Source organism: Eleutherodactylus coqui, chromosome 1 (genome assembly GCF_035609145.1).
Source record: "Eleutherodactylus coqui strain aEleCoq1 chromosome 1, aEleCoq1.hap1, whole genome shotgun sequence".
NCBI lineage: Eukaryota > Metazoa > Chordata > Amphibia > Anura > Eleutherodactylidae > Eleutherodactylus > Eleutherodactylus coqui.
This window is the reverse complement of record NC_089837.1, coordinates 350,794,833-350,817,314: the sequence shown is the minus strand read 5'-3', so window position 1 is coordinate 350,817,314 and position 22,482 is coordinate 350,794,833. Positions and strand designations below refer to the sequence as shown.

The window sequence follows — 22,482 nt, the reverse complement described above, 5'->3', positions numbered from 1 at the left end:
CATAGTTGACTTTCGTTCGTTTGAACGATTTTTTGAACGATAATCATTCCGTTTAAAAGAGCCTCGTGTCTATTGCCGATCTTCAAGTACAACAAGTATAAACAGTGATGTTTTGTCACAAGCTGAACAATCATCTGGTAATGTATCAAGTATTGTACGGCTTGGGTGTTTGTTCTGAGAAGAAGCACTTCTGTTATTCCTATTAGTGTAGGGTCAAAGCAAGAGGCGGGGAGAGGAAACCTTAGATAAGCTAATGAGATTTCTCATTATGCAAAGCAGACTGTTTTTGTTGTCGATTTCCTACAAAGATGAGAAATTGATTACATGGCTAATTAAATGTGACACTGCCTCAACAATACAAACTGTTCTCGCCTATCTAAAACAAAATAGAGTTAGGCATTTATTGATGCATCACCTGCCAATCAAAGAATCCGCACAAGAATCAAGGTGACAATCAATAAGTGGTAAAGACACACACAACAGCAACAAGGGCCTGTCTAAAATTACTTATAGACGCAACAATTATTGTTTAAATGAGCGAAAGCGAAAGATAGTCATTCGGTCTTAACGTGAGCCAACGACAGAATGACGAACAATAAGCGTTCACTTTTCGTCCGTCGTTCCACTTTATGCAGATATAAAAGTCATCGTTGGCTCGTTCACTTATCGTTCAGTTTAAACAGCATTCATTCAGTCATTCTCATTCACTTATGCAGTGAATCTGAAAGACTGAACGATTCTCGTTTGAGCGAGCCAACGATGAGAGTGCACGAGCCAGCGGTGATGTCACTCGCTCGTTCAAATGATAATCAGCTCATCTAATAGGACCCCAAAAGTCCTTTTACACTAAACAATTATAGCCCAAATAATCATTGAATAGTGCAGAAATGAGCGATAATTGTTTAGTGTTAATATAGCCAATGATTGAACAATGAAGGATAACTTGCTCGCTTATGGCTTGTTGCTCGTTTAATGCAGGTAAAAAAAGACGACGTTCATTGCTTGCTGGTTATTTTGTGTTCAGTCATTTGCAGATCCTTCGCTCAAAGCCATCTTTTGAGTGATAATCGTTATGTGTCAATGTGCACCCATCGTGCACTTTTCGTCCATCTCTGACTTCAGGTCAGCATGACATCTATAAGAGGCTCTCTGATAAAAGGGACCACACGCTGAGTTCTCCACTGGGCAGTGTGCTGATAAGATTCTTTAACTCCTGCTGTTCTGCTGTAAAACAATAGTGATGCATTTGGAGAACAGACCACGCGCTGTTCTATAAATACATGCAAATGAAGCTACTAGCTTCATTCATTACTGATTAGCCCATTAGTAGCTAATGCAAAATGATAGCTCGAAACTATTTTTGCTTGGTTACCAAAACCAGGTATAAATAGGAAGCATCTTAAAGTTTACTAAAACATAGATTAAAAAATGTACATCACACACTTGCCATCACCAACAGACTTGCAGCACTTGCATTGGACAACTGGCATTGTGAAGAACTCCTGCCAAAACATCATATAGCCAAGATTGCTTGAAACACTAATAAGCTGGGCCACAATTGACTTTAGCAACCAATCAGATCACTCCATTTTTTTTACCAACACCACACTAGACTGAATACCTTGTATCAAACAGTTGCTGAAGTGAGCTATTTGATCTCTTGACACAATGAAAATGTAAGAACCTCAGCATTAATAGCTGAATCAGATGCCATGCTTGAGACTCGTACTCCAGGACGAAACAAATATTGCACTTCTTAGCAATGCCTTAAAGAGACTTTACTAAAGAGGCTTCAGGAAAGAGAACACCGGCACAATTTTATCTATAGCTATCTACAGTTTAGCTTTTGTATGCCCGCTGTATTTTCTGCCCATTTCTCTATAGCTGCTGCATATTCTGCCCAGCAACTAATGCTCACGCAGCCTCGTTCTGCACTGGGTCTTTGTCAGCAGCAGCAGGATTTCTGTTAATACATCTGCCAAAAAAAGCTTCTTCCTCTTCCAACACTTGAGAAAGATAGTTGCTAGGAAGTAAGTTTAGAAATGTTTACTTCCACCAGCATCATTATCTGGTTGTCCATTGTCTGCATTTGCCTCACTCAGCGTTTATTAGTAGTGCCTAAAGTCTGCTGCTTCCCGATTCTGCTGAGCATCGCCACATTAAATTCTTTAACCTACATATCTGCAGCAGCTGAGCCTCAGAAGTGCCACAAATTCTTCTTGTAATTGATTATGCTCATGTTTAATTGATGCACGTTGTCTTTGTCAATATATCACACCAGTCAGCAGTTTAAAGGGGTTTACAAATAGCAGTATTTGCTCTAGCCTGAAAAAACAGATGACCGCAATGACTTGTGCAACACCTGTGAAGATTTATGTCTGCATGCCACGTATGAGCAATATCTTGGCCATGAAAGGTCTGGAAAGATTATAAAAGGGTCTATGCATAGTCTATACCTCTACACACTGCTGTATAGAAAGGGATCACACTGAAGATCAAAAGTATTCCATCAATTGCAAACAAACTGCCGTCCTAGGAGTTTGACATCCCATTATGTGATATGGCAATTGGAATGGAAACCCTACTACTGAGAACAGGACCTGCTGTGGGATCACTGGGTGAATTTAAACTTTGCCCATGCTTAGTATGAAAATGAATGCAAATAGGGAAAAAGGCACAATACCTCTGCAGCGCCCCCTATTGGATGGCAGAATTCCTGCAAATCAGTGTCCCATCCTTTATACAGGTCTTTCTAACAATGATTGGGAATTAAAGGAGATGTCCCGAGGCAGCAAGTGGGGTTATACACTTCTGTATGGCCATAATAATGCACTTTGTAATATACATTGTGCATTAATTATGAGCCATACAGAAGTTATAAAAAGTTTTATACTTACCTGCTCCGTTGCTAGCGTCCTCGTCTCCATGGTGCCGACTAATTTTCGGCCTCCGATGGCCAAATTAGCCGCGCTTGCGCAGTCCGGGTCTTCTGTAGTCTTCTATGGAGCCGCTCGTGCCAGAGAGCAGCTCCGTGTAGCTCCGCCCCGTCACGTGCCGATTCCAGCCAATCAGGAGGCTGGAATCGGCAGTGGACCGCACAGAAGAGCTGCGGTCCACGAAGACAGAGGATCCCGGCGGCCATCTTCAGCAGGTGAGTATGAAGACGCCGGACCGCCGGGATTCAGGTAAGCGCTGTGCGGGTGGGTTTTTTAACCCCTGCATCGGGGTTGTCTCGCGCCGAACGGGGGGGGGGTTTAAAAAAAAAAAAACCCGTTTCGGCGCGGGACATCTCCTTTAAAAGTTTAAAAATGAACTGATATCATGTTACACCTATTATTTTAAACTAGCGTCTTACCACCTATAAAGTAAACCGAAGTCAATGCTGAACTGTGTATGGTTGGAAAATATTAAGACTGAAACAATGATCCCTATTTTACTCTAATCAGCAGCTTGTTCAGTGGTTTTCTATCACATAATATGCATGACTCTTACTAACTCCCCACCTACGAAGGCATTCAGTCATGGCAAATGAATATAATTAAATGGGGCCCATAGGATAATAATTTGCATTATTGTTTGGTTGTATGGTATGGTTCTTTACATTTATCAGTGTTCACAATTCTCTAATTTCCTGTGACAAAAAAAAATAAACAGGTCATGTGAGAGATCCTTGTATTGTCCCCTCATGTATTTATACATAGTTATTTGATCACCCTTTAGCCGTTTTTTTTCCAGGGTAAATAATCCCAATTTTGATAGCCTCTCTTGGTATTCCAGTCCTGTCATTCCATGTATTAGTTTAGTTGCCCTTCTTTGAACCCCCTCAAGCACTGTAACATCTTTCCTGAGCTCCGGTGACCAGACCTGTGCGCAGTATTCTATGTGGGGCCTGACAAGTGCCTTATATAGTGGGAGAATAATGTTCTTGTCCCTCGCCCCTATACCTCTTTTAACCCTTTCCCATTCACTGTCTGACGACATTCTGATTAAAAGCTGCACAGCTCCAATGTCGGAAGACGTCCGGCAGGGTATTCTTACTGTATATTACTGGCCGCTTTGTTGTCGGGGGCCTCTCCAGCATGTCCCAGGCTGCAGTGCTGGCTCCAGCCAGCAGATGGTGCCATTGTATAATGGCAGAAAGAGAAAGCCCCCTAGGAAACCCTGAATCTAAAAATTGGATTGCAAAGGGTAATGCACCCCAAGACTCTATTAGCTTTTGCAGCAGCTGTCTGGCACTGGTTACTCTAGGTTAGTCTACAATCCACTAGTGCCCCCAGGTCTTTTTCCATATCACTTTTCCCTAGCAATACCCCGTTAAGTGTATATTGGTGACATCCGTTTCTCCTGCCCATGTGCATAACCTTACATTTATCAATATTGAACTTCATTTGCCATTTTTCTGCCCAAGCCCCCAGCTAATCTAGGTCCGTTTGTAGCCGTACATTGTCCTGAGGTGCATTGATTATATTATATAATTTTGTATCATCTGCAAATATTGATATTTTACTATGCAGCCCCTCTATGCTACGAGTAGCAAATTATCCAGATATACACTTCTCTCCATGGAAATACTATTGATGACCTAACATTAGGATAGGTCATTAATAATTGATCAGCCAGGGTCTGCCGCTCGGGACCCCGACCCATCAGCTCTGCGGGCACAATCTGTCAGCACTGCAATAACACAGACGTCGGAGTGGAAGCCTCTGCACCTACCTCTGTGTAGTGGCTGGTGCTTGTAACTGCAGGTACAGCTCTCATTGAAATCAATGGAAGCTGTGCCTGCAGTTACAAGTACCATCTGTTTTTTTTTTTTTGCAAACAGCTGAAATTTGTACATTTGGAAAACAAACCTAATTTGCAGTGGAGGCTGAACAATTTTTATTGTAACTGTTAAAAGGCCCATTTACAGTCAACGCTTATCAATAAAAATTCAGTTAAACGACCAAAAGTGCGCAATAATCGTTACATGTAAACGCGAAGCCATCATGCACTATTCGTTCACTTGTCGTTTATTACCGAGTTTCAGCCTGCATAAAAATAGTCGTTCATTTGTTTGCTTGTCATTAGGTTTAAATAGCAGTTGTTCAGTCTTTCAAACGGCTGGAGGGGACGGGTGATTGTTTGCCTGGCTAACCAAAATGATTCATGCCGCAGTAGGCAATGGCTTTTTCTTTAAACTAATTAAAAACCTGCCACTGAGAGATTCCTCACATAACATACGCCCACCTGAGCAAACAACATATACAGCGTTTACATAGCTAAGAGGGAAATAGCGGGGATTTCAAATCATCTTTATGCGTAAACACTCATCATTGAAAGCAAAAAAAGTAATTGAGTTGTTAATTCGTTCGGTTGTTCAAACGACAACCATTGCATGTAAATGGGCCTTAAGAAATTGTTAGAGCTGCAGTTGGGGATGGGGTACTTAGCATACATATGTGTATAGTTAGATGGATGGGTAAAAGGTATTAGGGAATTGAAATTGTATATAATTTTAGTATAACAAAGCGCATTATGTATTACCGCACACGTGATAAAAGTTATCAGAATAACTAAAATACAAAGGAAAAAGAGGGAAAACTAGGTAACCCCTAGTGCCCCCAGTGCGCAGAAGTGGTTTTTATTTATTAATATATTCAATAATTCTCTTATGGTTGCGTTATCTGCCTGATGAAGGGGCCTCTGTGTTCTGAAAGCTTTCATATATATTATTTTTCTGGTTAGCCAGTAAAAGCATCATTCCCATAATACCTTTTTTTTTTTTTTTAAACTTTTTTTGCTGTACACTATAATTCTAATTGTAGTTCAACTGAGAGGTTTACGCTGAGCTCTTCCCTTTCACTACATTTGTCATGAATTTAACAATCCAGAACAACAAATGAGCTCACAGTTTTCACCAGAGTGAATCTGAACACCTTAGATTTCACCGGCATGGGTAGAGAGAAATAGCATGTGATAACCTGCAAATCCCAATTACCTTCAATTGATAGGATTTTATTGAAACTTTTCTCTTGAAAGATGATTAATGATGATGTAATCCTTCAACACAGAAAGATTAGTACAAGTAACTATGCAACAGCAGATTCCGTCTTTCATCATGTTAAATTCAGAGAATTACACAGCATGAAGCGAACTAGAGCAATGCCTGCTAAATCTGTGTCTTTAAATGACTTACTATTCCACTCACTTGCATCTGGACAAATCTTGCTTATGCCACAACTCAAATTCTATATCATGTGCTCATCAACAGAATTAGGAAAAATACGAACAAAAATATGCACTAACATGAAAAGCGACAAGTTGTTTGAGACAGCAAAACAAGAATGACAGTCATAACATAAAGACGTTAAACAGGAACAATAAAGGAGCGTGCATAGTTCTTTTATTGTAGCTCTTCAATAAAACTAATCCAGCGGGCGGTGTTGGTCTATGCCTCCTCTCATGCATCTAGTACCCAACAGAGTTCTAAGAAGTTTGTTTGCCTCTCACTATGGCTTCGACTCCATTTACACGGAGCGATAAATTGTTTGCATGAACAATGATGGCAGAGTTTGCTCGTTTATGTTGCCTTATCTTTTGTGTTGTTTTTGGTTTCTTTTGGGTTTACATTAAAGGGGTTGTCCCGCGCCGAAACGGGTTTTTTTTTTTTTTTCAATAGCCCCCCCGTTCGGCGCGAGACAAACCCGATGCATGTGTTGAAAAAAAAAAACGGATAGTACTTACCCGAATCCCCGCACTCCGGTGACTTCTTACTTACCTTGCGAAGATGGCCGCCGGGATCTTCACCCTCGGTGGACCGCAGGTCTTCTGTGCGGTCCATTGCCGATTCCAGCCTCCTGATTGGCTGGAATCGGCACACGTGACGGGGCGGAGCTACGAGGAGCAGCTCTCCAGCACGAGCAGCCCCATTCAACACGGAGAAGACCGGACTGCGCAAGCGCGTCTAATCGGGCGATTAGACGCTGAAAATTAGACGGCACCATGGAGACGGGGACGCTAGCAACGGAACAGGTAAGTGAATAACTTCTGTATGGCTCATATTTAATGCACGATGTACATTACAAAGTGCATTAATATGGCCATACAGAAGTGTATACCCCCACTTTGTTTCGTGGGACAACCCCTTTAATGTCAGCACTATTCGCTGTGATCAGTTCCCGATTTTTAATTAGAATGATTAAAAGTTCTATTTTAATCATTCTCCTTTCAGTGATACCCTGTTTATACAGGCAGATAAATTATTCTCAATTTTGTTCGCATATCATTCAGATATTCACATTCACTATATTAGAGAACGACTGAATGATTGCGGTTCACATACAACAATGTGTGAACGAGCGAACACTTATTTTTATGCCTGCATTAAATGGATCAATGAGAAGCACTCATTGGTTGTTCAATTGTTGACCGTATTTACACTGAACGATTACTATTCAAATTCACACAATCCAATGATTTTTTGAATGATTATTGTTCAGTGTAAAAGGGCCCTTCCTTCTATATTTGTAGGTTATTGATCCATTTGAAAAAATAAGTAAAAAAACAAAAACAAAAAAACCCCCACTAACAAGAAGGATAAAATAAACGAAAAACAAAAAAACAGTGTCTAATAGCCTACCACCGCCTTCCAATGCCAAGTGTACCAATGCATTTTTTATTTAATGTGCCTACTGAAGTAAACCTATATTCTATTGCACAGGTGTCAAACACAAGGTCCGCGGGCCAAATCCAGCCCACTGCCTCATGTTATGTGGCCCAACGGCTGCTCACCACTGAAGCAATTACCAGCTGGAGTGCCGCAGGCAGCGCTGATCCCGGCGCACACTCTGACGTCAGTGTGCAGCGGGGATCCTCTTCCCCTGAGTCCCCTGCTCCTCAGTTCCGCAGGAGAGGACTCAGGGAGGAAGCATTCCGGGTGCACACACTGATGTCTAAGTGCACCCAGGCTCAGCGCGAGCAGAGGGGAAGCAGCGCTGACAGCAAGGAGGAGGTAAGTATATGGGTTAGGGAGCCAACTGTGGGGGTCTCTATTACTAATTTAGCCACTGTGGGGGGTCGCTATTACTAACTTGGCCGCTGTGGGGCTCGCTATTACTAAGTGGGCCACTATGGGGGTCAATATTATTACTGGGGCCACTATGAGAGTCACTATTTTTTACTGGGGCCACTATGAGAGTCACTATTTTTTACTGGGGCCACTATGAGAGTCACTATTACTACTGGGGCCACTATGAGAGTCACTATTACTACTGGGGCCACTATGAGAGTCACTATGACTACTGCGACCACTATACGGGTCACTATGACTACTGCGACCACTAACGGGGTCGTTATTACAACTGCGACCACTATAGGGGTCCCTATTACTACTGCGACCACTATAGGGGTCCCTATTAGGGCTCGTTCACAGGGGCGTAATCATATTTCAGTCACACAAATACGCCGCGTATTTGCGCAATTGAAAATCGCTTATGCCTGCATATTTGGGCATGTAAAAAAGAACGCAGATGGGCCCAATGAAATGGTGCGCGAATATGCAGTGAATACATGAGTTTCCTGCGCATTCACCACGTATTTGCGCGGCCCATTCACTTCAATGGCCTATTCGGGTACGTCGTACGCAACAAAATAGGTCATGCTGTGTGAAAATATACATCATGTGAATGAACTCCTTGAAATCAATGGCTTCTATTCACTGCATATCATGTACGTAAATACGCTTGTGTGAACAGGTCCTTACTATACAGTCTTACAGTCGGCCCTTTGAAGGTCACCATAAGCCTGATGTGGCCCTCGGTGAAAATGAGTTTGACACCCCTGTTCTATTGGATAAAATACAATGATTTGTAAAATCACTGCTACCGATCAGGACAGGACTGAAAACAGTCTCAGAATTTTAAAAGTAGCACAGTAACCAATGATGGGAAAGGCATTAGATATAACCACTGCATATTTGCACACACTACACCAACATGTCTATAATACCAGCTTGTGACAGCCAATTGGGTTTGTGAATTTTGGGTAGAAAACAGTGGGAGGATAGCAAGTTACAAAAGGTCTTTTTGAGAATATACTTTCAATGAAAGAGCGTTTAAAGATTAAATTAGTTACAGGCGTTTTCTGGGAAATGTTATTGATGACCTAATCAGGTGGGAGAGGTACTTAGGATCCCAACTAATCAGCTGTTACAGGGTCTGCTGCCTAAACCACAATACACAGGGTATGGAAACCGATTGCTCCAACCGCTCCTAGTATTTGCGGGCACAGCTCTCTTTGATTTTAATGGGAGCTGCATCTACAATTTCTGGTGACTCCCACTACACAGGGATTGGAGAGATCCGCTTCTGCTCTGTACCCTGTGTGTTGTGGCACTGACAGCAGGCGCCAGACCAGTTGATCGGTTGGCATTCTAAGCAGCAGACCCCAGCCAATCAGCTATAACATTTGCTCGGAAGACCCTTTTAAGAACAAAAGATCTTTCATTCAGCTACTGGACGAAAATGTCTAACGTGGCCAATTTCTTTTAACTAATGACCGTCATTAGTTGACTAAAATAATTGGTCATTGTCAAATTTCACCCAATGAATGATGGTAATGCTTCAAATCATCTACTATCATCAACTTCAGCCTAATGTGTATGGGCACCTTAAGAAAGTTTTTACCTTTAGGTTAGAGGTACTATGTTATTCCAAAGAGATATATAATATTTTAAAAGTCTAGAGCATTTCTAAAAGGCACAAGCTGACCGATGCTGGTAAAAGCTATGTGAATGCATATCAAACTAAGGGGGTTGCAAGTGATTGGTCTTTAAATATAGAATTTGATAAATAATCGCTGGCCAAGGCTCAATAACAAAAAAGCACTATAAGGAATGCTCAATTGACTGTATATATAACCAGTGGACTAATTATTCACCAAATATTAGAAGACACTGTAATGTATTGTAAGGCCTATTTAGACACAACAATTATCGCTCAACATTCGCTCAAAGGCAATCTTTTGAGCGATAATCGTTGTGTGCATTTATACACTCTGAGAACTGCTGTGTTCTCGTAGCGCACAGTGGGTATCTCACTGAGCGCTCCGTGTGGGGTATGCAGAACACAGCTGGAGTGCTGTCTTCTGCATACTCCTGCAATGCTCACAGAGTGCTTAGCTGGTCTACAGCGGAGCGCTCCAAGCGGGGTATACAGAAGACACCTGGAGCTCTGTCTTCTGTATACTTCTGCTGTGTTCTCTGAGCAGGATGCCAGCTGAAACAATAGTATCAGTGGTACCCCACTGAGAACTCAGCGTGCGGCACTGATGAGGCTCATCGTTGGCTTTCAGCTAGCTGAAAGTTAACGATGAGTGAATTGTACACGAACAGTGCATGATGGCTGTGCGTTTAGACAACGATTATCACTCAAAAGATGGTTTTTGAGCACATTTTGAGCGATAATCAGTTGTGTCTAAATGGGATACTAGACTTTCATCTCTCAAAGGTTCCAAAAAAAAAAAAAAGGAGGCGATTAGAGTGGCCAGTTTTTCCCATTCAGAAAGAATATACATTATAAAAAGCTAGTATTGACTAGAAAATTATATTAAAAGGGGTTGTCTAGTTACATTTTGACAAAAATGCCCTTCTACTGTTCACCTGGAGCTATGGTAATGTATAATAGAATATTCACTCTATCTCCATAATTAGTTATTGTTGAGTTATGCCACCCGATCATGTGATCCAATTCACTGACGCACCGTTCGCTTCAAGCTACATGGCTTTCGGCCATTACTCTGAATAGCCTGTCATCAATGATTTCTTCACAGTCAGATCCTCTGAATTCAGTTCGAGAGACAGACTGCAATGCAGGCGGCAGCACATGTGCAGTGATCATCTGCACATCTACCGGCATTGTCACTGCGCATGCTCTGGGCTGGCAGTCTGTCACTCAGAACAGAGCTTCAGAAGATCCGATCCCCCACCATCGATGTCATTCGGACTAATGATCGATAGCTAAGCGAATGGTGCATCAGTGGAAGAAAAACCATGTGGGAGAATTGAACCATGTGATCGAGTGGCGTAACTAATCAAGTTAGAATGTATATTATCTAGTACTATAAATCTGGGTGCACACTAGAAGATCATTATGGCAGAACATAATTGGAGCGCCCCTTTAAATTTCATGATGCTCACAGTTCGAATGGTTGCCTCTAGGGGTAATATATACAGAACAACTGCAAGGTTATGATTTATGGTAACGCAAAGTGGTAAACAAGCAGACATGACATTTAAGAAGGATTTTGTTTTTGAACAGCTCTTTTCTCCAGCATAGACCTCTGAGCACGGAATCACAGTAACCACCCACACAACCATTCAGAACAACAGAAAACAAAAACAAAAAGGCCGCTTTCATGCAGAAAACATGAAAGCTTCTCAAGCAAGAGGAACACTTGGGACTTATATATCATGTGGCAGATCAATGACTTACTGTTTTCCATCCCAAAGCATGGGTATGCTTACTTATTAGGTTTATTCATTTGGATCTCATTTAAAACTCTAATCAAATGCTTTACAATCTTTCCAAAAATGTGAAATGACCAAAGGAGGTGAAAACAGATGTGGCTTCATTCACATTTACAGTGGGTAAAATTATTAGAGCATACATCTTCAAAACTAGACCATACCCAACACTATTGTATATTTAGTTCAAGAAAATCTGCACCAGTATCTCCACACAACCTTTTAACCATAAAGAAACCATTCCATGCTTTCTGGACAACTGATGGCTCTACCAGATTATGCCTTCAGTTAAGCACCCAACCAGGTTCTAGGGCACACCTCCGAACCTAGTAGAGAAATACTGATCTATTACAGTGTGATTAAATAACTTTTCCTATTTAAAAGTGGTCTATAGAGTGAAGAAGTTGTCACAAAGAAGAGGAAGTTGTCAAAAGAACTTGCTGGTTACACACAATCATGGCAGACACTGGCATGACTCTTTGCCAGTTAGAATAAACGGTCCTGGATAGACGAAAATGACAAGAGTTGATCCATAGAGTGACCAAGAGTAGTCAATGACTGAATTGTTAATCATTATCGTAGAGGGAGGTTGGTAATCGTGCCATCAAATATGACCCATATATATGAAGCTTGCAGACAGTTAAACAGGGATTCCCAACTGGAGTGCCAGACATCCTGTACCTGTACCTGCCCACGACGCACATGCGGTCTTGCCAGAGAAGAATCCAGCACAAGACCAATGGGAGAACTATACTGTTATCCTACTGAAGCGCTGATGCTTCTAGGTTAGGTAAGATAAGCTTTTGGTTGCATTATTTAAATAATTGTTGTGGTAGGGTTGAAGGACTGAATGCTATTACCATTGCTGGTGGTGATGGTGGGGGGTGTTCGAGTTTTTAATGTAATAATTACTGTTGGGCTTAAGTCCTGAATTTGGGTACTGCTGAGAAATGGATGTAAACCATGATTGTGATTACTGCAGGAAGGTGTTAAGGCTTGCATGTGGTTACTGATAGGGAAGGCAGGTGGTAATTTTCTGGGTGTGATTATACAGTGTTTTATAAAACATTTGGTAGGAGTTCCCAAATGTAAAAAAAATTAACAGGAGTGTCCCAAGGCTGAAGATATAGGAAAAGACTGCAGTAAAGAGTGGGCTCCAGTAAGTTCCTGCTCGAGATATACAATTGTTCAGCCAACTACATGACAACTAGGGGTAGTTTCCAAGTCATAATATGACAGCCTACCTCCGTGGTGGCGAACCTATGGCACACATGCCAGAGGCGGCACGCAGAACCCTCCCTGCTGGCACACGCCGCCGTCAGACGCTCACCACGGCAGTGAATACCAGCAGGGCCCGCAGCTGTGATGCAGCAAGGTCACGTCGACCGGCGGCGAATCTAGAAGCAAGCGATGAAAGAAGAGGCAAGATTCTGCAATGAAGAATGGGCGAAACTGGAAATCGGTGAAAGACGAAGACGACAAAAGTAGAGTAATGACTATTTATAATAAAGGAATCTAAGTAATAAAACAAAAATACATATTTGGTATCATTGTATGATTTGGTATGATCCACTAAAGTCAGATCTATCAAAGTAACGCATTATTTACCCCGCACGGTAAATATCATCAGAAAAAAAATAAAAAACGCCAGAAATGCACTTTTTTTGGTTACCCTGTCTCCAAGAAAAAAATGCAATAAAAAGCGATCAAAAAGTCGTATCTATTCCAAAATGGAACCAATGCAAACTACAGGACGTCCAGCAAAAAATGAGCCATCACACAACTATGTCAACAGAAAAACAAAAAAGCTATTGCTCGCAGAAGATGGCGGCAGAAAATAATTTTAAAAGATTAAATATCTTTAAAAAAATACAAGTAGTGCAGCAAAAACAAGAACTATATAAGTTTGGTATCGTAGTAATCGTACTGGCCCATAGAATAAAGCCATCATGTCATTTTTGTTGCACTTTGTGCGCCGTAGAAATAAGACATACCAAAAGATGGCGGCATTTTATTTTTTTCCATTTCTCTCCACTTAGAATTTTTTTAAAGTTTTTCAGTACCTTATATGGTACATTAAATACTACCATTGAAAAATACAACTCGTCCCGCAAAAAACAAGCCATATACAGCGACGGCGATGGATAAATAAAGGAGTTATGATTTTATTAAAAGGGAGGAGGAAAAAACGAAAATAGAAAAAACTAAAAAGCTTTGTCACTAAGGGATTAACATTTACCATACCTACTTTTCATTGCAATTATTTTCTTTACACTACATCAATTTAATTACCCCATTCTGATAATGCTCAAGAAAGAATACTACATTTACATTGTATCAGATGAGTGAAGAAAGCGCATGTATTACAGAAAACGTAAGTAATTACAGTAGAAGACAAATGCGCGTCATTGTATGTTGTACATTGTGGGGAGTATAAAGAAAAAATAATAATATAATCACCCTCTATGTTAGACACACTCCGAAAAAAAAGGGTAGCTGCTTTGTGAGGGCGTTAATGTGAATATTACACCTGTAGATACCCTCATTAACTTCCATCCAGCCATTTTTTTTAAATACCATAATAATAAAAGGCTGGCTTAGTGACAAACAGTTGACAGGCTTCTGTAGAAAAGCACAGTATCAGTCATTAAATGGTTAATTATGGGTGAAATCAAGTGGATGAGGCCTTGTTGATAAACACCTGCAGTCACCATGGCAACTGTGCTGATGTCATCCACAGCTAGGCCTATGTCATAAACAGCCTATCCAAGAAAACTCCATGACGGAAGGGCTTACGGCCAGATGCAGCGTGGTGCTTGGTGTGTCTGGAGACCTGGAGCTTCACCATCTGTGAGGGAGGAGGGGACGCCCGCCTAGCCAGCCAGATCAGCCATATTTACCTAGCCAGCCCGATCAGCCATAATTGCGCAGCCAGCCAGATCATGTCTATTATCCCTAGTGATCCATGGGGTGACAGATGCTGCAGCCAGATCTCCATCATATCCAGTATCCGCTGCCCGGAGAGGTCACATTTGGATATCTCCATTAGGCATCACACGGGGCCTCTGCTTTGCCCTCGCCTTGTTTACTAATAACCATCATATGTAATGTTCTGTTATAGGATGTATTACTGTAAGTATGATAAAATGTATCAATTCTGATAAAAGATGCTGTTACATATTGGCATTAACCCCCTAAGCCCGGAGGGAGGGCCGTCCTCCAGCCATGGCTCCCCAGAGGTTTCCCCCACAGGGGGTTTTTCCTCTCCTGAGTGCTGGACGATGACTCTTTGTGAGTCGGAGGTGCGCCATTTTTAGTGTCTTCTTATAGCAATTGGTCTGATCTTACATCTGAGACACTGAATAAAAATATAATGTTATTTCAAATAAAATGTTGTCAATTAAACAAATGAAAGTGTCTTGTGTTTTTGTTTCACAATCTTTGGTTGGGGTGAGGCTGTTTGGGACAGAAGATCCATCACATATGACACAATGATGAAGCCAGACATCCATTGGGGGCATTTTTAATCCAGATTTATCTCTTCTGCGTTGAAGTCCTCAGCCAAAAACGCAGTGCGGGTTAGAACCTTGTTCCATTTTGCCTCTGGGATCTGATCTAGTCTGGTGCCGCTCATCAGCAGAGGGATCTGGGTGCTTGCAAACTGCTTCCGGTCATAGTCCCCATTGTGCAGCATTTCCGCATTCCAAAAAGCAGTCAAAATCTGCACGCTGTCTATTTTGAATCCTTGTCCTTTTTAGAACAACGAGGGTAAAAAACATACGTTGTGATAACCCCCGCCCCCTGACCTGTTGGCACTTTGCAATAAATAAGTGGGTTTTGGGTTGCCGTTTGGGCATTCTAAAAGGTTCGCCATCACTGCCCTACATCAGGACTACCCTATATGTTTCATGATGGAAGAAATGCATGCTAAAAGCCTCTTAAACAAGATATTTAAACATATATTTAACTTTACAATTTCAGCATATTTTGTGCAAAATAGCAAAATGACACGCAAAGAAGCCTGGATACAGTTCTTTTTGTTATTCCATTTTCTTTTAATCAGGGTAAGATTATTTCACTGGAGATATCAGCCAGGCAAAGACAACTCTAGAACAATTGCTGACCCTTTACCCTCTCTCAAGCTGTGATTGCTCTGTTTACTCTTAACAGTCAGGGGCCCCTTCCAAGTCTCTGCGACATAGAAGATCTGTGATACTTGGAGCCTTTAGTGTGTTCTGTTTTCTTCACCTAATGCACTGAATAAGAGTTCCTCCAGAAAATGTCAGACACTTAATTTTAAAGCAGTCACTAAGGCGTCTGATCTATATAGATCTATAGATGGCTTTAACCGGTGCCCACTGAAAGTTTAACAACTACATTTCCAAGAGAACATATTATTACATACTTTTCCAGGGTCATTTTTACTTCTTTATGCTACAAACACATCATGTATATTTCATAAATCGAAGATCTGGTGGCAGAAGTCAGAGTTTTTACGGCCAGCTGCACACGACCCTATTTGCATTGCGGGATTCGGAGCCGGCGTCCACCTCCGGGTTCTGCAGCAAATACCGCGGCATAACGTACTATTGAAAACCGCTTTTTCCTGCACATGAGCGAAAAGGAATTGCGATTTCCCGCTCGTGGAGGAAAAAAACATTGTACCATGTTATAATAATAATAAGTCAATGAAAGCTGTCCAACCCATGGCCCTTCCAAAATTAACATTGTAAGGTTGTGGACTCTAGGCGATGATGTGGTAAAAGCAAGTATTTAAAAAAAAAATCTGTACTGCGCATGTCCGACAGCAAGCCATGTGGACCAGTCGCAGTGCAGAAAAGAAGAGACAGGTATGTGCAGACGCCAGCCGGGCACAGGGTTGGATTCCACTGTGGCCTCCCGCATGCAGAATCCAACCGTATCGTAAGCAACCAGCCAAAGATTGGGGGGCTGGTCACCAAAGATTCCAGTCACTGCACAATAAATGGTTTATAAAAAAAAAATAGCATTCTAAAAACAAAATGTATGGAAATAGGTAAAACTGCAGTGTAGTACAATGCATTCAATAATATGTATGCATTTATAGGCAGATACACAGGTTCTTCCACACACTTTTTCTTCCTAGTCCTCTGATAGTAAACATTGGTTATTGCATTTCTTGTACATCTGGAAACAGATATTTACTAAACCAAACTCTAGTGATAGCAGCATGTGTATGAGGCCTAATATCAGATCTTTGGGGTTCAAGTATAGTAACTTGTTCCCTGATAACCTAGGATGAATAAACATCTAAAGCATGAACTCCAAGTCACTCACTTTAAAGGAAGAGCAAATACCTTCTTGTCATGGAATTCAAAACTTCCATTGCTTCACATTCCATTAGTCTATTAAGGTACAAAGATATGGTGTATTTACACACCACTCAAAAGGCAAAAAAAAAACATACCTAGAAACCCTTCTTCATCCACAATGATAGTATAGTCTTCTGGAGTTTCGGTCAGACTGAAAAACTTGCATCTAAGTGGAAAAAAATACAATAGTTTAGCATTCAATGCATTGGTTAATCAATAAACAAACTTAACGTCGACCCAGGTTTTCAACATATTTCTAAAAGTACTCCTGCAGTTTCATGTTCCTGTATTCCTGGCACTCGGGATGTGAACACTGAAGCTGGGAGACCAAGCAGTGACAATGCAGCCTCTCATTGAACACAGCAGTCACCTGCGACATGAGCGATCAAAACCAACTACCAGGACCACAGCACTGGATCCCGGGGGCCACAGAAGGGCAAGTAGGTTTCAGTTTATTATTTTAACCACTTCAGCCCCACTGAAGTGGTGTTGTCCGGTAACCGGACAACTCCTTTAAGAAAGGTTACTCAATATATCTGTAGATTTCAAGCACATCTGTCATCAGTTCTGTTACAACAAAGTTTTATTGCAATATATGTTCATGGATGTACTCCATAAAATAAGGGCTCTTACTTTTTTATATATTTACTTGCTAGTGAATTAGTTTAAGTGGTCTGCCTACCATTGAAAGAGTATAACAGATGGAGGGCTTTGACCAATCACATTCATTGTTGCTCAGCAGTGAATCGGAGGTTGCACGTAAGACCCAATTTGCTGTTAGTGTATTGTGGTAATTGTGTTCTTTCTGCTACCAGATAGGAAACCAGTGAATATTCAAATCACAGCACTGAATGTGACCAGAGAAGCAAAAGCCAATATGCAAATTTACTATATTAGTCTTCCATTATTTTTGAAACAACATCTATGTATCAGACTAAAACATCAGTGCACTGAACATGCTAACTTGTGCTGGGAAAGAAAGCTATACATTCAAAATGCAGAAGCAGTATTGATCATTATGTTAATGAAACAGTGAACAGAAAATACAGATTTAAGGCCCATTTAGACAACAATTATCGCTCAAAAGCCATCTTTTGAGCGAGCGATAATCGTTGGGTGTAAATGTGCCCATCTTTCACTTTTCTGCCGAACGATGGTTTTCAGTTCTGCTTGAAATCCATTGCTTGGCAGAACAGCTGATAATCAGGACCGCACGCTGTGTTCTGCCCGGGGAACAGCGAATCACATTTCTTCAGCTGTCAGCCCCAGGGCAGAACAAAGGGAATGTTCACAGGGCACAGCGGGTGGTCTGTTCCTTGACTATAGCTCCCAGTGGTTCACATGCTACTAATTGGTATTAATAGGCATTAGTACCAATTAGTAGTTTATGCAAAATGATCGCTCAAATGCCATCTTTTGAGTGATCATCTTTGCAGAGTAAATGCACCTTTACACAGCTACAACATATTTTGCAGAACTGGGTGAGAATGTACAATATAGGCTCACATTGGTACCAGCGTCACATGCACAAAACTTGTGTGTAGGAAACTATTGACCATTTCTGTATTTCTAGATTAAAGAAGAAAAGGAGTAGCAAATGGGTTATCCAAGGAAAGACACTCCTACAATCCTTTTAGGGCTGGTTGCACCGAAGTTTTGATTTGAGATCAACAGGAGTTATTCTATGATCAAGTAGTGAAACGTTGCACCAAAATGGTTTAGCCCATGATTTTGGTTCAAATCTAGGTTCAATTTGATCACACGATTTTCGATTTTCAGACTAGTTGAACTTAGTATAGCAGCTAAAATCCAAGGGGGCGTGAAAGCACACCCACATTTTACAGCTGGTAGCAGCCATGTTTTTACTTCAGTATGAATGCTGAGAAGATCACCTGATTACAGTCACCAATCATCATGCGCGATACATTTCTTCTACGTTCAACCTTTGACCGCTAATCAAGTGATCTTGGTTTTGCAAACCATAGATCAAAAAGTGTTGGTGCAACCCTTTATTTAAACCATGTTCAATAGCTGACCGGAGTTTAACTAAACGTGGATCAACAGCGCACACGCACACACACACGCGCGCACACGCGCACGCACGCACGCACGCACACACACACGCACACACACACGCACACACACACGCACACACACAATTATACATCTACCTATATCCATACAGTGTGAGCAATGGCAACACGGTCATTGGGGAGCCATAGGACTGACAGTAATTTCACATGGGCAATTGCGATATCGCTATGAGAAAAATCGCATCTTTATTCCTGCAATTTTTGAGCGACATCACTACCGCTTGTGATTTTGCAGCGATTTTTAGTGCAAAAGTCAATAGGACTTTCTAATGTAAAAAGCACATTGCAAAAAAATCACAAGTCCGTGCATTGCAATGCGATAAAAAGAAGGCTCCATAGGGAAACATGAGCGATAAAAAAATAAAATCATCGCAAATCGCAGAAACATGAGGCATGCCGCAATTTTTTCCCCCGCAACATCGCATCAGTGAATTCAAAATTAATGTGAAGGAAACCATTGAAAATAATTAGTTTTACAATTCTGCATTTTAACTCACTCTCGTATCGCACGATTTTATTGCCCGTGTGAAAACGGCCTAACAGCCATCTAACATAGCACTCTCTCTAACTGACCCGTAAGGTAGTCATGGGTCAAACAATGAAAGTGGTCAATGCAGATATTACACAATATTCTACCGTGTTTGGCATTCAAGCAGCTCCCCCTCCCTTGTAGGCCTGCAGCATATGAGTGTTGGAAAACATATGTCTTGTTTTTATCTTGGCAGCTCACAGAATGTAGATGTATTATTAGATCAGCAAAACTTCGCTGAGAAGAAAAGCTCAACTCACGGCACAATTACATCAGTGCGGCTCGCCCACCAACTCCCCTCCATCCCCACACACACCTTCTAACATAAACCATCATCGCACTAATGGAAGTGCAGATAAACGTGAGGCCAGGCACTTCCCGCACCTCTCAGTAAACCCTTAATCTATATTTTCAGTAATTAAACCATTTAAGCAGCAGCCTATCAAAGCCAATTTATTCTTCAAAATGCAACAACATTGCCAAACACAAGCAGATTCCTAGGTGAGAGGAAGATAGTTATATATAGCAGGGGAAACATGCGAGTCCCTAGCGCCAAACTAACACTTGGCTAAATGAAAACCGATATTATTAACATCCACAAATATATATTCAGACACATCACAACTTCATTAAAATATAATAATAAAAAATACCATATTCTACCTGCTTAGGGCCAGGCTCACACGGCCGTAAGCGTAAAACGCTGCGAGGGCTCTTGTAGTATTTTAAAGCTGTGAACCCAGACGTGACCCTGCATATGGTGGCAAAATTGAACACGCACAGTATATCTGTTTTTTTTTTGTTTATATTTCCCACACTGTTGCTTAGCGATGATACATATACCTGCAGCCCATTCGCAATCTAAATGCGTATGGGGGTGTGTATATATATGCAACAATAGAGAGCAATGGGCTAGATCTTGTGTATGTATACAGAGCAAAATAGAACACGCTGCATTCTATTTTGCACTCACGGATTACACGCCAATGCATGCGGAACTGCATAAGCCAATATAATCGATCACATGCGAGTCACCACGTATCACATGGGCGTACAGAGCCCACGTAATATGCAATTCAAATATGGTCATGTGAGCCCAGCCTAGGCTGATAACAATAAACAATAACTTTCACTAAACCATAACTATAAATGAAAATATAACATGCGACCGATATTGTTACATTATATCACATATAAACAAATATGTAAACATAAAGGGCTATTCCCATCTTATATAAAAGGTAATGGTTTATCACCAGGACACGCCATCAGTTTATGATCAGCGAGGACCGGACCTCTTATTTTGAAAATTTAAAAGTCACTATTTGTCAGGAAACTACAACACGGATCCTACTGCACTATTTCTTCACTTTTTCTCATTTTGATGTAACATTTTTGGAGCCAATTACTAGTTTTCTCAAAATTTAATATTTCCAAGCTAGAAAGGTTTTCCTGGGGCAAACTAATATTGTAAATTGAGGAAGAACTTGTATATACAAAGCAAGAATAATCCAATATACAGGGTTACTATAAAAGAAATTCACACTTTCAACATTATATAGAACGAAAACCATAAAAAAGGTAGACACACAGTCGTGTAGTAGCATAGAGATGGGATGACTGCAGCTTTTCTTGACGTCAAAAATCACTGAAAAGTGACCATACTTGCCGATACAAAAAGTACAAGGGCAGGTAAACAACAGTTCCCAGCGGCACACAGAAATCAAAATGCCGTATGGTGGACATAGCACAAGTGCATCCACTCACACACCTACTATGCATTGGGGGGTATGCCTAGTGTTATAATTGCACACCGACAAGGCTTATGACCCTTTTAGGGCCTTTTAACACGCAACGTTTATTGCTTGAATGGCCAAATGATTGAACGAATTAACGACTTTTTTGCATAAAATATAATGGCTTAAAATCATCTCTATTTCCCTCATTAGCTAAGTAAATGCAGTATTAATTATTTGCTCCGGTGGCCGTGTGTTTATGCGAGGGAAACTCTGGCCAGGAGGAGGATTTTAATTAGAGTGAAGAAAATCAATTGTGGTCTCCTGGCATGAGTAAACAATGTACTCATTGTGTTTGGAAAGGTAAACAATTGTGTGTGGTATACTTTGACAGTGTGGGGCAGCTCACTGTTGGCCCACTCCACCTTTATGCCAGCAGAGCTATGAGTGATGCCAGCGATACTCACTCCTGTATAACAGCGCAAGAGCAAGCATCACTGAGACAAGCCGCAGGGTATCGTTTGCCCGACAGCTCGTGCTTTCTAAATGGGCTATTAGTCCAATAATATGGGTCTAACTAATAGGCTGCACACTATACAAGCCTGATCTGTGTGCAAGTACAACACTAGGCAGCCATTGATTTTAACCTTCAACTGTGCAATTGTATTTGTGGATGCACTGTGGATTGCCCGCACCCACTGACTTCTATTGAGCCCATCCGCATGGAGTCCACACGGAATCCGCATAGAAATGGAGCATGCTGCGGTTTGTTTTCCTCACTAAACGGTCCGCAAAGCAAATCCGCATGCTTAAATTCAGCTGTGGATGCCAATGCTTCCCTATGGGCACTTTGAATTGCAGATCTTCCACAAGGGTGACCCATGCGGATTCCGCAAATCAAATCCACCTGTGGACTTTGGGCCATATCCGAAAAATAATATGTACGTTATCCTGGCTAGACCAATAATATTTTGGTTTCTATGAAACATTAAAAGGTTTGCATTTCTTTTAGAGTTAACCCTATTTTTGTTAGATTATTTTATAGAATATAAATGAAGTATATCAATGAGTGATATTTCCATGACAACTAGAAAAGTGTGATGAGGGAAGGGTATATCAGCAGAAATTACTTAAAACCAGGTTTCTGTTTTAACTAAATGAACACTCTAAAAAGCTGCTTTATTTTCTTAATACATTTATGTTACTTCCACATCAAATGGTCATCTGTTTCCTACATATAACCGAATGCAGAGTACCAAAATGCCCTCAT

The 22,482-nt window shown here is 41.1% G+C and overlaps 1 protein-coding gene across 1 annotated transcript in view; it reads right to left on the bottom strand.

Annotated features, from left to right (window-relative positions):
• Nucleotides 1-22,482, bottom strand: part of CASTOR2 (cytosolic arginine sensor for mTORC1 subunit 2) — a 144,774-nt gene that overhangs the window by 53,572 nt on the left and 68,720 nt on the right. The window contains exon 2 of the mRNA XM_066576732.1: nt 16,950-17,020. Within this exon, the coding sequence (XP_066432829.1) occupies nt 16,950-17,020 (71 nt within the window). The remainder of the gene's footprint in view (nt 1-16,949; nt 17,021-22,482) is intronic.